Below are 18,006 nucleotides of genomic sequence, written 5' to 3' on the forward strand. Positions count from 1 at the left end.
TTATTTTTGAAAACTGCAGCTGGCAGTAGCTCGCAACTGATTGCAACTGATTAGGGCGACATCTTAGCGTTGCGCGTCCCCTATCTTGATGACATCATTGGAGTAGGGGACGTGCGGCGATGAGCTGTCGCCCTAATCGGTTGCAAGCTACTGCGAGCAGCAATTTTCAAAAGTTCATGGATTATAGGGTTTACGCAGAGCTTTCAAATTTGACTCGAGTACCAACAAAGACCATCTCTACACGTATGTTGTGCTATAATATGCCCATCGAAATCATTTCAGGGTCCCTTTAACCGATCAACACATCACCTGAAATCGCATGAAAAATGTACAAGGACAAAAATGAGGCTACTGCAATCTATGCGCACTGTTTTGCTGTTCACTTGCCGCACACTTTCTTGCTCAGTGCTTTTCAAGCACAGCCTGCGGTGACCACTGCAGCTGCCTTGGCAGTTCCGCTTTTGAAACCGTGAAAAGATGCCCCTTTTTGCACTCTCTGAAAGTCCCTGGAGTGCAACAAGCATAAGTGCTCTATTGCACAGTTGGGAGAATTTTAAAATGAACACAGATCCAAAGGGGCCAAGGTGCAAAAGAAAATACTGCTGTTCCTTCTGCTTCGATAACCAAAAGAAGTGGATGCTCAATTAAGAAAATGAGAAAACACTCAACGCATGCCATATATTTTTTGGATTCTTTTATTTCAACAAGTGCCGAAGCAAGTGAGAGGAGAGTTGAAAGTGATGAGAGGTTGGCCAAACCCAAATGCACAATTTCCACTCCGTTCGTCCAGTGGAACTCCCGAACTGCAGGATAATGGGCCAGGTGGGAACACGAAGTGGTAACAGGTGCCCTGCAAATGAGACATCTTGAATGACACCTGTGCTGCTCTAGTAGCAGCAGTTGCAAAGCACTGGAACTCCAAAAAATGTGACTGCTTTGTAGCGAAAGCTACATTACACGCAAGTCTCGCCGTGGCCGCACCGTGACCTTGAGCCGCTGCCTAGCAACCGCCATCGCTTGCCGCGCCATCTGGCTTGACGTCACAGGAGGAGCTGGTGAAACCGAGTTGCAACAGCTGTGCGCATGCACTGTAGGAGGAGGGGGGTTGGTGCAGCTGTATATACAGTAGACGACCGATTTTTCGGACTCTCTAGGGCATAGAGTTTCTTACTATTACCTAGAGGGAAAGCTGGCAAGCCGTCTATGGGAGTTTGCATGGAGACCCCACGTGACCACCTCAGCCACCATGGGCGCTCAAAGCATCATGGGACGGTGAGCTACTTGTTGCGGAACTGCAACTTTTGGCCAAAAAATAATCAAGAAATAAAGCTGTTTGATAGCTACAAACGTCCTAACATTCAATATCTTGTCTAATGATTGCAACAAACGAGCAGAAAAGCATTTAAGTGCAAAGTTTGCCTAAAATAAGAGATGACTAGCTTTCCTATTGGCCAAGTGATGAACACTAAAAAAACTAATATTTCGTAATTAACAGGCGCACTTTTAAAAGTAAATATGTTTTAAAAAAAAAACTTGTTGTTTAGATACTTTAATAGGTTTTTTAATGGCATTTCGGAAGAGTAAAACCTTTTATTGGCGTTGTGTGTCGTCGCGTCTTCACTACTATGGCTTTTGCACACTGCGTTCGCGCGAAAGTCGTCTGCGCACACACGAACTACGTTTTCGGAATGAAACGCCTTAGTACTGCCACTCTGTGTTCCCGAAAAACTACGACTGTTCCGCAACAAGTAGCTCACCGCCCCATGATGCTTTGAGCGTCCATGTTGGCTGAAGTGCAGCGCCGCCAGCTTTCCCTCTAGGTAGTAGTAAGAAACTCTATGCTCTAGGGACCGCGAAAACGACCGAAAAATCGGGCAGTCTGGAAAATCAAATTTCACCGAAAAAATCACGAACTTATTACCACTATGCCGGAGAAAGCGGCCAATTGTATTGTACACATTCTAAAGCTCCTCATTACTTTATTTCGCCGCGCGAAATACCGTATAAACGCGTATAAGGGCCGCACTTTTTTTTTTTTTTCCAGATTCGAGGGCCAATTTTTGGGGTGCGGCCCATACATGCGATGTGCGAAAAAAAAATTTTTTTAAGTAAAAACACACCAACCAGGGAATGAGCGACATTTATTCTACGTTCAATCGTCACTCGCGAAATATTTAGACTCCTGAGCTGGTGCTGCGCTCTGGTGCACGCTCATGCCAAAAGAAGCCGCGCAGCATGTCCGCTGTCAATGCGTAGCCGTTGTTCCGAAATTCCATCACATAGAGGAGCAGCTCTTCTTCCAGTTCAGGAAACTCGCACGGCTTGCCTCGGAAAGCGCGCTTTTTGCAGCTTGTGTTTCTCTTTTGGTTGCACCATCATCGGACGCACTTCTCGGCCACGTCGAATGAGTTCCGAATGAGGCCACAGATGAGTTCCGTGAACTCAGACTACGGTTCAAGTTCGTGCGGCGGAAGACATTCAAGGACAGTACGAATTCGAAAACACGCGAGCGCAATGTGCCGACTCGCGCAGAATTTCAGCGTCGCAAGAGGCTCCCTTTAAGCTTGAATTTCGTTTTGTTTGATCAAGTTTTCGATATCTTCTGCAGTCTGAATTAATGAGGTTCCACTGTACACATTATATGGCGGCTTGGGTACTGGCGGCGAGTGCGAACGAGGTCCGAAAAATCGAGTGGTCAGTTGCGGTGCGTCCGAAATTTCAAGCGCTCTTACACATTGGCTCTATGGGCCATGTCGCGGTGCCGCGAAAAGGTCCGAATAATCAAGCATGTCCGAAAAATCAGGCGTCCGAATTTTCGGTCGTCGACTGTATATATATACAGTTGAATCCTGCCACAACGAAATCGGCGGGGCGTACGAAAAATTTCGCTGTCGCGGAATTTCGTTGTCGAGAAATTACAGACGAGTCGGCTGATCCCGGGCTGGCGTTGCATATGTCAAAGGAGTGCATATTGCAACCGCGCTAAAACGACGCAGGACAAGAAAGGAAAGCACAGGACAAGACGCGTCTTGTCCTGTGCTTTCCTTTCTTGTCCTGCGTCGTTTTAGCGCGGTTGCAATATGCACTCCATTGTCAACCACCAACTAGCCCGCCTTCACTTGTTACATGTTGCATATGTCTCCTCGCCCAACGCCGCCTCTCCTCCTCCTCTTCTCCGTTCCTTCTTTCACCACCTCCTCTACTTGCCTCCTCCCCCACATCGTTTCGAGAGCCGTCGGGCCTCATTGCATCTGCACCGCTGCGTGCTACCACGGCGCTCTCGCGGGCTTGCTGCCGCCGGCCTGGCGTTGCTTAAGTCAATGCTCACGCGCGCTCCAACGAAACGTCTTGATACTGCTACTCGGGGTTCAACAGACCCCTGCGATGACAAAACGCCGGCTGTAAGCCGCCCTAGGCTAATATCGCAGTTGGCTGCGTCACCTTCTTGTGTTGAGCTGAAGTGCCCGACGCAAGTGCCTTGCCGATGTTTTCTTTGCTCTTCTTGCTCTTCAGTATCGTTGATAACGAACTCGGCGCAATGCCAAAATCTGCGGCAATAATCGACTTCTTCCCGCTTCAGCGATAATATGCGCTTTTTCTTCTAGCGAAAGAAATTTCCGTTTCTTCGCTGGCGGTGACATCCTAGGAATTCAGCAGAGCAGAGACGCGACGAGACCACGCTAAACGGTGCACACACAAAGGAAGAAATGGTGAAGCGGAGTGGGCTTCTTCCTGCACTCTCGCGTTTTCCTTTTTTTTTTTTCTCCGACAGGACACGAAGCTCCGCCCACCGATGGCTCCGCCCACCGGTCCACACAGACTGCCTGAAACGCGCTCGGTGCCTAGCAGACGACGCGGCCACGGAGGACGCGGCCGAAGACGCTAGCAGATGGCGTGCGCTGGCGCATTTTACACGCATTTTCGAGGAGTCCCTCTTCGTTTGGAGGCCGCGAACGGTTACCAGCCAACACTGCTAGCACGTGATCATGACGCGCTTTCGTGCTTGACAGGAAACCGCGAGCACCATGACAGCGAGCTACATCAATCGAAGAAGCCCAGCAAAGAGCCAATGAGCGGGGCGTGACGTCACTTCAAAAATCACGTGGGAATCTGGAGAAAAAAAAAAAGCACACCAGGGTGTGCGCGAGGAGGATGTGCGATTGAGTGCGCGTACCTCCCCCCCCCCCCCAACAGTCTGCGATGCAAAAAAATTAACGGCGGGAACGGGAAAGTCGCTCTTCAGCACTCAACTTCTGAAGAAAGACAAGACGGAGGGGCCACTCACCCGCGAAAATTCGCAAAAAAAATTCGTAGAAGCGAGCACGTGCTCGCAAAGTACTTCGTTTTTGAGGAAATTTTAATACATTAAGTCCTATGGGTGTTTCACGGGGAATGCAAATTACTTCGTTGTGGCGAAAATTTCGTTGAGGCGGCGTTCGTTGTACCGGGATTCAACTGTATATATATATATATAGAAGGTGACCCGGTGCAGCCGTCAGTAGATATGGATAGTGAGTCGGAGGGACTGAAAGAAGCCAGGCTTCAACTACAAGATGAAGAACCGGAAATAAAATAAATGCGTCACACTTTGCTGCATTACAAATGTCCTGCCTTTAATGTAACCAGAATTATACGCAACGGGGGGATAACAACCAAAGCTAAACATTGGACGTAGCCAGAGAGAAACGAAGCTAAACGACAAGGTGCAATCAAGTTTAACCGCACTCTTGCTATGTATATCCTGGCCTAGCTGAGCTAAGCCACTCCTATTTTTTTTTCACCACCTGAATGAAGAAAGGACCATGATTAAAAAATCTTTGATCCCTCAACAACACTTCACCTTGAAGTGCACTTAAAAGATGTACACTCTGGCTTCAAAAAATGCCTATGTGTGCCCAGAGGCATGGCAAAACTAAAGTGCAGTAGTGTTGCAGTACTTTAGTAGGTTTCTGGTGATGAAGCTTCAGCATAATGCTATATAATTCTGCATAATGCTGCCAATGGTGGTCACATGGTCACCAACGGTCACATGGGGGCCATGGGGAAGGTGCGTGCTACTGGCAGTGACATGTTGCACTGGCATGATGAGGAATTGACACGAAATTTTTTCACTTCATTATTCTGTGCAGTGCAAGTGAAATACTGGACGGGATCGCAATGACGAATGCCGAAGATGTGCTGTGCACTGTGCTGCCGGTTCGGCTTCAGGAGAACGCGCGAAAAAACGCCACTGCCCGCCTCACCGTGTGACCGCAAATGGCGAGGAGTGCGGTAATGGGCCATGCCACGGCAGTTTCTATCTTTCCTGTTGTTGTATAATGCACAACAGTCATTCTCAAATTGAGCACGGAAGTGGCCAGAAAATTCGCAGTTTTGTGCAAAAAGTTCGTTCTCTTTCACACTGTTCACGACTGTACCTCTCTGTGGCAAATGCAGGAGTCTGCAGATTTTGCTTACGACACCAAGCGGCATTCCAACATGTAATGTCCAAAAAGCAGAGCAAAACAACAGGACATGGCAAACAACACATGGGATGAGCAGTGGTGCCCATCTTAGTCGCTCAGTTGCTCACGTGATGGTGAAACCGATAGCAAATGCACAGCGGGTGTGGGAATGGCAGAGATCATCGGCAATGCAAGGCTAGGGCAGGAGTCCGTTTTTAGGACAACAGTGGCCAGAAAAAGCACACGCAAGAAGAGGTGGGTGCTTCAAACTCCCCGACCTCCTCATCCCACGCACTTTGGCGTCGCCAATGCAGCGGCAGGGGTGACGGTGGCGGCATCCGCTGAAGTTGCACTAATCAACACAATTGTCAAATGTTTTTTTTTGCATTTATGACTTCCGGTAACGGGAGTTCACTGAGAACTTTAACAACCTACATTTATTTTCCATTTTGGTTGTGCGCAACACAACGTACTAACCACTATACGACCACTATACTATACGATAGGGTAGCCAACCGGACACCTTTCTGGTTAACATCCCTGCCTTTCCCCCTCTCTGTATCTACCTTCTACAGTGAAACCTCGTTAAACCGTAGTTGGCCGGAACCCGGAAAAAGTACGTACTAAACGGTAGTACCGCTTAACAGGAGTAGCATAAAATCGCCCACTTACCTACCAAAAAACAAAACCAGAGATCAGTAGTAGTTGAAAGAAGGAAAAAAAACATGCAGCCTTTATTTTGCACTGAAAAAGTCGGCAATCTTCGTTTGACGCCGCGGTGTTCTGGCAGCGACAACAGCAGCCTCAAACTCATTTAGGCCCCGAGCCAGCTTCTCGGCCAGTCCCCTTTTTTCAGCGAACAGCCAGCCGCATCACGTTTACAGCGCGCGCAGCCTCTGCCACTGTTGGGCCCAAATCACCCTCACTTTCCACGTCGTCCTCATCACTGTCCGGCGCGCAGGCACTGCGCGCTACCCACTCGAAAGTAGCGCGGGGAGGAGGTGAAGCGGGCGCGGCTTTGGCCGCTTATCTGTTCTTTCAGCCAGCGTCGGCTTCGCGGTTGTTGCTGCGACACGCGTCTTATCTTTTCTCTTTATCTTTCCTCTGATCTTTGAACTCTCCTCTATCTGCACTAGGCAGCGGTGGTGGCTCGGCTGAGCCAGTAAGCAGGGTGCAATTTCCTTTCACCCTTCTCTCAGTCAACAAAACAGCAACAAGCAGCGCACGACTGCTGCGACACAACAAAGCACAAAAAAAAAAGACGCCAGCTGCTTCCGCCGCCGCTAACCTCGCTTCCCTCGCCCTTTCTCACGCTGCTGATGACGATGACCATACCGATCGCCTATGAGCAGTACAGTAGCGCCGCTCGTGGCAGTATTTTTTTCTTTTTGCTCTCGGCGCACCGGCTTTGCGGGCTGCGGAGTGAAGTCGAATTAACCGACGCACGACAAAATTTGTTCGAATTAACGAGAGTTTCGCCCCATAGACTCTTATGTATAATTGTAGGAACCTCGCGTGCGCGTCGAGTTATCCGATTTTCCGAATTATGGCCTCCGCGATCGGCTCCGGCGGCTCGCCGTCGCGGAGGCCACGGGTAGTTACTGCTGCCGCGGCAATAAAACCCCCAAAGATGGCGCTAGTTGTATGATTACCAACTTTGGCGCCAATTTGTCATTAGAACCGTCCTTTGGGTCGGTGCTACCGGCGTGAATTCGTCACGCGCGAGTGCGACGAAAAGTGAAAATGGTACGTGCTAACCGATACGACCGCGATAAGCTGGTACGGTTTATGCGGATGCAAAATGCATTATGTTCAATGGGTGCTCAGTCGGGGACTTGACTTCACTACTTTTAAAACGAAAGTACTGTTTAAGCGGGTACGTTTTAACGAGGTTTTACTGTATTTGGTTCTGCACTGTTCCTTAGCCTTTACACAAACTTTTCACAGACACAGACTTTTACAGAGACTTTTCAATTTCACTATGCCCAGTTTTAACCATATACCACAGAAATGCAGGAAATGGGGAAATTAACATAACCAGCACTGCCTCTACAGAACAGTGCAGTGGCACGCTGCGGAAGAATTCGCTCACCTACAAGCCGATGAGATGAACGTGTGACGCCGTCTTTTACTGGATGGGTGCTGGCGCGGGCACGCTCAGCAGAGGAGAGTCCGTCGACTCCGGCTCAGCCGCTGGCGGGGTCGTGTCTTTCAGTTTGCCTTGCAAGGCCTGGACAGCTGGCTTCAGTCCTTCATTGGCCTGCAGGCAGAGGGAGAATGCGCCACTGCTCACTGGATGTGCTGCCTCTCATTGTCACTCTCAGATACAGAAATAAAATTAACTAATTAATCAGTACTTTGGTGTGCGTACTAGACGCTCTAGCAATGGCACCCATGTCTTCGGATGTGGTAGAATCAACGTTAGAGCAAAAATGCAACTTAGAAACGGCAAAGGCATAAAGAAACAAACACACACCAACATAATCAGCAGCAGTAAGAGAAAATCCCTTCGCACTGGCACACCTAAGCGGACTTGAGTGCCCCCCTGGAATTTTCCTCGAGGGCTGTCCTTGTACGCAGTGCCAAAGTCGAGCCACTGTATCCACTCAGCCTGGGCCCCATTCACGCACACTTATCCACTAATCCCAGTCAGCATGCACACACGCTTTAATAAGAGAACCCACCTGGGACAGAGGCTGGAGTGTCTTCATGAGCCCCTGCAGCCTGGCCGGGGGCAGCTTGGGGTGCACGTGCCACAGCAGCCGAAGCAGGTGCCTCGCAGTGTTGTTGGCACACTGGAAAATAACAGGTGGCACAGGGCAATCAACATCAGAGGAGGAGCAGGCGCAAATCAAACAGTGCCCGTCCTGCAGCTCTGGAGGTTTCTCAAGGTTACCATACTCAAATTAAACTTAGTTTTTAAAAGCTGCTTTATTCGATCCCCGTGAATACGGAAATCCGGATGATTAAAACTGCCAGCTCAGTCCCAGCTAATGCCTGTGTAAGTCTAGGGCATCAGGCACCTTCCAAGGGAGGCCGCGTCCAGGTATGACTGGCACATCAAGAGATCGTCAAAATAGCCCTGCTCAAAGCCGCAATTCCATGCAGCATAGTCAGTCACTCACATAGCTCTGGCGCTTTCTGTGGCCTTAGTTGAGATGACTTTTATAAGCAACACTGCATTGCAATGTCACATACATTACCCAGATGTTAATACCCGGCCCCGGCTTCACCGACAAAATTTTGAGGCTTGCGTTAGGTCGTCCCAGAAATTTCATGAAAGGGCTCATCACTTACAGTCTGTTACATCCGGCATTCAACTTACATATGGGTGTCTTTCTAGTCACGTTTATGGCATCGTCCCTGGACAAGAACCTGGTTTCAGTTTCGACTTGCTGTTTTCATTTTCTTTTAAATGGTTTTCCTCAGTGTTTTGAAAAACACTTCGCTGTGGTGAGAAAAGGGGACCCTAAGAAATGTGGTGTAACTATCAACTCAGAATGTTTAAAAAACCCCAGGGTTGCCCCCTTTAAACTCGAAGTGACAACAAATTGAATCTGGCTGTAATGACAGATTATCCCATTCTAACAGCAAAGAGACTACTCTCACCAAATACACAGCTTTAATAAGGTACGGAAAGGCCACAAAACAAAATAGATCTATTGTGAATGCTGGCCATGTCAGGAAGCGAACTACAGTACAGTCAAACCCGGATATATCGAACTCGTAAAAAAACGGGAATCAGTTCGATATATCGTGTAATTCGAAATACAGCTTTTAACAAATTTGACAATGTACAAACCGCACCTCAGTAAAAAGCATTCTTTATTTGATAAAAACATGTACGGTGTGACTATTAATGCGAGAAATAGTCGTTGATCTTCTTCTGCTTTTTGATTTTCAAAGCATTATTCAGCATGCACTTCTCAACGTTATCGAGCGACTGAGAACAGCTGAGCCCGCAGCCTTCTATTGACTCACAGTGACGGCGAACAACGCTCAGCACGTTAAGTGCGTCGGAACACGATGGCGGGTCCGAACTCGTCGTAGCCTCACAGTTACTGTCGCCGGCGGCATCCCTAGTGAGGTCGGCAATGATGTCTTCGTCAGTGAGCTCTCCGGTTGTCGGAACATCGTCGTCGACGGAGACGAAGTCTGTTGCTGCAGTCCCATCACAAACAGCACCCGGGAACTCGGCAAGCTGGCTAAACAATTCATCAAGTTCCTCCAGCGGTTCACCGCTATCCAGGGGTTCATGGTGATTGCTTGATGAGCTCGTGCCAGCCTCGCCGGAAGCAGAGAGTCCACAATGACGGAAGCAGTTTTGAATTGTTTCTTGTTTGACGTCGTTCCATGACGCATTCAGCATGGTTATTGCTCCCAGGAGGTCAATTTTCAGCTCCCGGCCAGTGCGGAGGTTTAGCAAAAGCCTCTGCACAAGTCGCTTTCTGTAGCCTGCCTTCAGTGCACGAATGACACCTTGGTCTAAAGGCTGCAGCACCGACGTTGTGTTGGGCGGAAGAAAACGAAGCTCGATATTGCTGACGCTGACGTTGCAATGGTGGGCAGAGCAGTTATCAACCAGTAAGCAGACCTTTCTGCCTTGGCTTACCAGGTCGTCGTCCCAGGACTTGAGCCACTTGCCAAAAAGTTTGCTTGTCATCCAAGCTTTCCCATTCGATCTGTAAGACACCGGAACAGAAAGTGCGTTCTTTAGGCACCGCGGCGATTTGCTCTTTCCTATTACGAGCGGTCGAAGCTTGGTTGACCCGTCGACGTTGGTGGCGAGCAACACGGATATTCTGGCTTTATTGACCTTCCCGCCGTGGGACTTGTCATCACGACAGGCCAGCGTTCTGTTCGGAAGCATTTGCCAGAACAAAGCAGTCTCATCGGCGTTAAATATATCACGGGGATGGTACCTTGTTGTAATGTCGTTCCAATTTTCATCAATCCACTTTTGCACGCTGCCGAGATCTACAGCGCGGCTTTCACCGGTGACAGCACGGCCGACAATGCCGTGACGCTCTTTAAACCGCTGATGCCAGCCTGAGCCGCCTCTGAAGTCGGGTCTGTTCAGCATGAAAGCGAAATCCTTTGCTTTCTGTTCGATCATTGGGCCAGAAACGGGGATGTTTTGCGACCTAACGTCAACAAACCACTTATACACTGCTGCCTCTACGTCTTCAAATGCAGCCATTCGTACTCGTCGAGCGCTGGTGGTAGCAGTAGGCCTCTTGTCCGCCTTAGCCCTAATGTCGGCCTTATTTTTCAAAATCGTACTCAGCGTGCTTCTGGGGATGCTGTACGCTGCGGCGACATCCGACTTCTTTTCTCCGCGCTCAACACTTCTGATGATCTCCAGCTTTGAAGATATGGTTAGGTTCTGTCGCTTCACAGCAGCCATCTTTCACGAAGCGGACGAGCTCACCGCTCCCACAAAGCAACGAAGCACACGGAACAACGCAGTCGCAATGGCAGTCGCGCGAGTCGCACACCAGAATGCAGGCGCACGTGGCTGCGAGTAAACTGAGTGCGCGGTCGAACCACTTCTGCTAGGGGTGGCCGGGTGGCTGTCTGAGGGAGCGAGAGCAGCGCTGGGACCCTATTTATAGCAGCGCCGTGCGAGCGCTGTTGGGCTAAACCACTTTGGCCAAGGGGGGGGGGTGGGGGGATGGATGTTGGCGCAGCTCGCCCGGCCGCCACGCGGGAAAGCCAACTTCTGGAGCAGTTTTGCGCGGCTTGAAGTTCGATATATCAAGCGCGGCTGCTATTTTTGTTCGATATATTAGTATTTTTTGCTATATATTCTCATTTTAGCAATACAATGTTCATAAATTGTTCGATATACGGGGTAATTCGATGTAAATGGGTTCGATATAGTCGGGTTTGACTGTATTTACTCACATAATAGTCACACCCCCAGTTTGGTTGCGGAAAATCAGATTTTTTTATTTCCGCGCATAATAGGCGCTCCCCGAACTTGGCACTGTGATCAATACTGTATTTACACGATTGGAAGCCGACGCCTCGCCACCCCCCGTTTCCCAATCTTTATTTTAACGAAGTTTTTGCTGAACTGACTACTAGTCCTTACTAGTGCTGCTGCCGTTGCAGCTGCTGCGGACCCACAGCACGTACAACGACATCGCATAGAACAGCCGCACACAGTTTTCAGGGATGCTCACTTTAAACGTCTGTTTGGAAAGCTTGATCTCCAGCCGGAAACATTCCCAACAAAACCTCGGCGATGGGAGTGGCGTACGAAAATTTAGGCACGCCACAGTCGCAGCTGCCGCATTTCTCAGACACGTCAAATTTCCGGCTTGCCGCATGCTTGCCATGTTCGAGAGCAAACTCCCAGCCGTGTAGCTGTTAAGGTGCTTGCCCATCGTGCTAAAATAGCAATGCTCGGCGGCAGCACACGAAAGCTATATTTACGATGAAATGACAGGCTACCGCAGATCCTTGGCCTTTGACAGCTACAAGAAACTGGAGCTAGTGATGCCAATATGGATAGGGAAACTTTTGGCAGAGAAAAAAAGTTGATGATGATGATGACCCTGGTCTCGGGCACCATCAGTGAGCAGCACCTGGAAGCTCCTGCGCGCACGTGTGGCCTCCACGATCAAGCCCAGCGTTGCTTGCTGCCGGAGCTGATCACGGAAGCCACAGTGCGTGCATTTAGAAGGCTATTCCTGCATGGGTCATGGAAAGTATTGGTGCGACCCTTACATAGATTTTTTTTTAAATCCTTCCTTCGGGAAAACAGGGTGCAGCCTGTACACAAGTGCAGCCCTTACATGCGTTTATACGGTTTTTGGACCATTTTCCGGGTCCTACCGAATCTGAAAATTGGTTGGCGATTGTGTGTCTAAAACCTTTCAAAGTGAGGCTGCCAAGCACGGTGTGGTACACTACCTCCGCGGCGGCCAAGGAAGCAGTGCCAGCAGATGCGGTGGCCACGTTGCTGCCGCCCGACGGAGCAGAGCTGAGGCCGGTGAGGAAGAACTCGTCGAAGACCACCGTGCAGAAGTCCTCCTGGGCAAAGTCGTCGGCCATGAGGGCCAGGTGTCCCACCAGGGTGTGCAGGAACGGGTCGTGGTAGGCACGCTGGCCCTCGGCCCCCGCTAGGGACCCCAGCACCCGCATCACCCCCGTCCGGTCCCGCTGGCGAGCTGTGCGCACACGTGAACATGGGGGAACACGGCAATTATGCACTGAAGTGAAAGTCATAACTAGCCATTACTAGTCACAGGTCATGACTAACTATTCATTAACCAGCCATCAACTAATTAGTCAGGACTAACCAGTCATTAACCAGTCATCAACTAGTCACGACTAACCAGTCAACTAATTAGTTATGACTAACCAGTCATCAACTAATTAGACATGACTAGCGAGTCAACTAATTAGTCATGACCAGGGGTGGAAGCAGGCTCAAGCACTTTGGAGCAGCTCAGGGAGCAGTAATAATGCCATTCTGGAGCAGCTTTGGAGCACAAAAATTATGTTTTGGAGCACTGAAATTATGTCTTGGAGCATGTTTGTAGAGTAAAAGACCTGTCATAATTGCAATTTCACACTGACATACAAAATGAATGCAAAGAAAATAATTTCATTCAACATTCAATTTGCTTGTTAGAATTACTTGTTAGATTCCAGCGTGGAATCTATCATTCTAATGCGCTCAAGCACCGCCGGCAATTTGGAGTTCACGACAACGAGCAGAACGCTTCCACTTTCCACGTTGTCCATGTCCTTCGATTTTACTCTTGTGCTGATGAGTTCCTTGGCACTGGTAAGTAATGCCTTCAGGGAGGATAGAACCCACTGCAGGGTGGCCTTTTCCTCTTTCAGCCTTTTTTCTTGACTGCTTACTGTCTTTTTTTTGCGTGATTTTGATTCTTCTTCCAACACGTTTGCGATAACCACTGTATGACTTTCCATCACACTTCCTCTCTCGCACTCTGCGACGAAAGAACAGCCTTTGCGAGCCTTCCTAGTCTTGGATATTTGGGTTCGCCAGTGGGCATTTTTAGTGCAAACACATTCACCCAGTGTTCAACAACACTTGTTGAAATATCCCAATCAGAAATTTCACAGGAAAGGCGCAACCACTCATCAGTTAGAGATAATACTTTGCTGGGAGGTACGACTTGTGGTAAGGCATTCACAATGTAGCGCAGTGACGTTGTGTAGTGGTCTCCTACTACACCAGGCTTCAAAAATCTAATGTGGAACAGCACTTTGTTGTCCAAAGGTAACCGTGAGACGAGGTACCTTGTGCAGGATATATAAGAAGCTCTGGCCTTGACATGGAACGCCTTTTTATGAGTTGGTGTCCAAAGCTCTATTTCATTCTCAGTATCCAAGCCAAGCTCAGGTTTCACTTTTCAGTTAGCTTGCGATTCAACTTGGACAGTTTTCAACTGGAATCCAGTTACATCTACAAACAGTTATGGCGCAGTTATGGCGCAATATTGTGTTTTAGAGCAGGATGGCGCAGGGAAAGCAGTTTGGAGCAGGGTGGCGCAAATGGCGCACCCCTTCCACCCCTGCATGACTAGCGAGTCAACTAATTAGTCACGACTAACCAGTCATTACAGTAAACTAATTAGTCATGGCTAACCAGTCATCAACTAATTAGTCATGACTAGTTAGTCATTAACCAATCAGGACTAGCCAATCCAAGTCGCCCGACAGCCGCCTCGTGTCTGCCTACGGCTGTCGTCTCCGTATTGGACAATATGGAAAGCGAACGAAATAGCCATGCCAGACGTGCTCCAAACTGAGATCAAAGTTACAGGAAGGTTCAATACCACATATAAAGAAAAGTTCTACAAAAAAGGGAGTGAATATCAAGTGAATACTAGGAAGGGAAGACTCGTGAAGAAAGCAGCACCCCTCTGCTTCACAATCATACAATCCAGAATCATGCTTGCCAAAAAACAAAAAAAAGCTGTGCAACATGGCCAAGACGCAAAAGTAACTCCGGCAACAGCTGAGCTTGGTTCATGCAACTCATAACTCTATTTGCTTGTATAATTTGTGGACCCCTAAAGCATTACACAAATTCCTAAAAAAAAAGTGAAGCCCGAGGTACCATAAAGAAGCTTTCACTTCAAAAGGCGCATTCTGGAGTGAATGGGAGCTGAGCCTTGATCACTGGCAGTAGTGCTCTCCAAAGACCAATCTTCAAACGGCTTCTACCATGGTCCTTTCTGCACACTCTGGAGCTTAAATGGCTGATCTTCCAAGAACCAAATACAGTAGAACCCCGCTGTTACGTTCCTCACTGCTGCGTTTTCCCGGCTGTTAACGTCGTTTTCTTCGGGTCCCGGCATAGCTTCCATAGGATCCAATGTATTGGGAACCCCGCTGTTACGTCGTAGCCGAGGAAACGATCCCGCATGATACGTCGCAACCGGGTTCCCCGAACCCGCCCGGGCTATGCGCGCCAACTGCCATTTTGATTTTTGACGAGTCTTGGCCAGGCTTGGCTACGGAACTGGCTTCAAGAAGCCGCACGCGAGTTGGAGAGGCTGCCACTAGATGGCTATCTGCCTCGCGAACGCCGAATGCCGCGATCTTTATCTTGGGAGGTGGTGACGAGGAGGCGCGCGGCTGCGGTCGCTTATCTGTTTTTCTCAGCCAGCGTCCGCGACGCGCGTCTTTTCTTTTCTTTCACTCTTTCTTTCAATCTTTTAAGTCTCCTCTATCTGCAAGTGACAGCGGTGGTGGCTCGGCTGGAGCCAGTCGGCAGGCCCGTGCAATTTCCTTTTCATCCTTCTCTCAGTCGCAACATCTTTATCGTGCTTTGATGGCGGGATAGCGTTGCGTAAGCTTAAGGCACTTCCCCTTGAGGAAAAGCTGGACGTACTAAACACAGTCGACAGGCAGTCAGGGCGGCCTACGCGGAGCAGCGCGGTGAGCAGCCTATGAACATTTCAGTGCTTGACGCTGTGCACAACGTCGCTTCAGCGTGGACCGCAGTGAGCGCGTGAACTGCACAGCACTGCTGCGTGCGGTGTGGCCGCACCGCAAAGCGACGCTGACAGCAATGAGGCCTTTGCTATTGAGAAACGTGTTGTTCTTTCCAGCAAGCGAAAGAAACTGCAATCCACCATTCTCGAGTTTTTATAGTCCTAGGGTCAATTTGCGGAAATAAATTGTTTCAAGTCAAAGCTGCACTGTTTTCATTCATTTTCGGTGCTTTCCTCACTGTTGCGTTTTCCCGGCTGTTCGTTTTTTTTCCCCGGTCCGGTGAAAAACGTATGAACGGGGTTCTATTGTAAAGCCTTTTGTACATTAAACAGTGCTCTGCCTTGTTACCACCTGCTAGGAAGCTCCCTAGAAAAAAAAAAAAAAGCTGCTTGTTGATGTGCAAATGCAGACGCTAATTCCAGCTGGAAAACATTTTTCCACTCAAACTTGCAGCTCGTGAAGTTGGAAATGGCATTTTCCAGCAGGAGCTAGCTGTAAGGGGACATTTTCCACCTGGAAGCAGAAGGCTTTCTGGCTGGGAAATCACGGTTTCATGCTGGAAGTGGTTCCAGCTGGACATGGTTTCCAGTTCCATAATCCACCAGCAGGAAATGGAATTACTTTTTAGAGCGCAGCTCTCTGGCGTCCGTTCCTGGGTTTCGCGTCATCGTCGGCCTCGTAACCAGCTCGCGCTAGCAGCGACCGACTGATACCGCTGGATGCCGCTGACGCCGCTAGAGAGTCAAGATAACGTGACTGCATAGAACACCGTCGCCGCCATGCAGAAAGAGGAGGAAAGGGCCCCCCCCCCTGTTCTTGTGTGGCGGATAGGGTGCTCTTCAGTTGCCGACGCGCCGGTTATTTCACGTAGGGCCCGGCACGTCGACGAATACGTGACCACCTTCCCACGGCTAGACCTGGTTCTTAGCGCTGCGGAAGCGGGGGTATCATATTGTTTGTGTCGGCATCGGCGGCGTTGTCCCTGAAACCAACTCCGCAGCTGGGGTTGACTCACTATCGAAAAGGTGAAACAGCTTATTTGCTGCGCTCAAATTTCGCATTAGGAAGTAACGTAATCGTCGGTAATTTTTTTTTTATGTACCTCATAAATGAGCTAGAAAAGAAAAAAAAAAAAGAAGAGCTGCTGACCTGTGTGAAAGGTGTAGTACACTGCCAGCATGCTGGCCATGGCGTTCTCCTGAACGTAAGCCTGGTACGCATCTGGAGGTGGTCCCGAATGCTCGATGGTCGTGATGGCCGATTCCCGGTCGTCCTGCGGCAGCCGAGAGCACAGACTCCGCACCTGCACCAAAGGCGAGGAGCCAAGACAGGATGGTGCATGAGTTTAGACAGTGTCTATTCACCAATCAGCATTCTGACGACCAACTGCAAATTGATACGCCATGGTCTTTCAGCACTGCCTAGCCTCCAGGTGAAAAGTAAAGGGGAATAATTAATAAGCTGCACTAGACAGGGAAAGTGGCCTCTCAGGTAGTCTACTGGCGTCACATCGACAGCACCGCTTCTATAAAAGCAATACATTTTTACGGACTGACTGCATGAGCGTTAAAAATGCAAGGGCAACTAAGCCAAAGAGCACCACGGCATTCCCCCCCGCACAAGTCGAGCATCAGGCAAGGAGGAGGAAAGCTTGGACTCCCTGGACACCAGTGGGTAGCATAGCGGCATCTGTGAAATGGTCGGAGGCTTTTTAAGGTGAAAGCCTTTAAATGCCTCATCACTGTCAACAGAAGCTTGTTGACAAAAGCTTGTCAGCAGAGGTGTCACGCTTTTGACGGGTTTGATATGTGAGACAGTTACTGGGTAATTTCCTTTCCTCAAATACAATTTTCATTTTCTTCATCACGACCCTCTTCTTTCACTCCCATTTCCTCCCTTCCTGTAGGGTGCAGTTTCGGTGTCCGAACCAACTGAGATGACACAGAATTACTGCAAAGGGCAAAGCACTGGGTGGGGGGTTCCCTGGACTCCCTGGCAGCGCTACAACACACCACTCCTTACAGCGAAGCTTAAGCGTCATTAATTAGCAATTAATTGGTATTTAATCATTAATCAGTAATTAGCCATTAATTAGTAAATAGTCATTAATTGCGTGTAACGTCATCCAGTGGTGACGTCACCAGTGCCACAGAGGCAGTCAAAGTGGTGCGGAAAATTCTTTCGTCTCTGCGCACTTTAGACAGTCAAAGGGCCCCCCTGAATTTTAAGGCGGAAGCCTTTAATGCCTCATCGTTGTAAGCAGGGGTTGTCGACAGAAATGTCACGCTTTTCAGTTGGTCAAAACGGTCGTGACGTCACAGTGCACGAATTTCAATCGGGGCCAATTGTACATTATCTAGTAGCCATGCAACCAATTAAAGGGATCATATAGTGATGCTCCAAGTAAGTGGGACTGAGCTTAGTTAATTGCTTACTTAACCAATTAGCCTAATTAACTTTTCTAGTCAGACCAGATAAATAAATAAAACCAAGTAGGAAATTGGCCGAGCTTGGGAATCGAACCCGGTCTCCGGAGTGCAAGACGAGCAAACTACCACTCTGCCAAGCCAGCTCA

At 49.1% G+C, this 18,006-nt stretch overlaps 1 protein-coding gene across 2 annotated transcripts in view; it reads right to left on the bottom strand.

Moving 5' to 3' along the window:
- Positions 1 to 679: 679 nt before the first annotated feature.
- LOC149345911 (negative elongation factor B-like) overlaps positions 680 to 18,006 on the bottom strand; it is a 37,737-nt gene continuing 20,410 nt past the window's right edge. For both annotated transcript variants that reach the window (XM_089586277.1, XM_089586275.1), the window contains 5 exons: positions 16,581 to 16,734; positions 12,366 to 12,622; positions 8,129 to 8,239; positions 7,537 to 7,704; positions 680 to 850 (listed from right to left, as the gene is read on the bottom strand). In XM_089586277.1, coding sequence (XP_089442403.1) covers positions 7,573 to 7,704; positions 8,129 to 8,239; positions 12,366 to 12,622; positions 16,581 to 16,734 — 654 coding nt within the window. In that variant the 3' untranslated portion in view covers positions 680 to 850; positions 7,537 to 7,572. The remainder of the gene's footprint in view (positions 851 to 7,536; positions 7,705 to 8,128; positions 8,240 to 12,365; positions 12,623 to 16,580; positions 16,735 to 18,006) is intronic.

Source organism: Amblyomma mixtum, chromosome 4 (assembly GCF_055824585.1).
Source record: "Amblyomma mixtum isolate Tamu chromosome 4, ASM5582458v1, whole genome shotgun sequence".
Classification (NCBI taxonomy): domain Eukaryota; kingdom Metazoa; phylum Arthropoda; class Arachnida; order Ixodida; family Ixodidae; genus Amblyomma; species Amblyomma mixtum.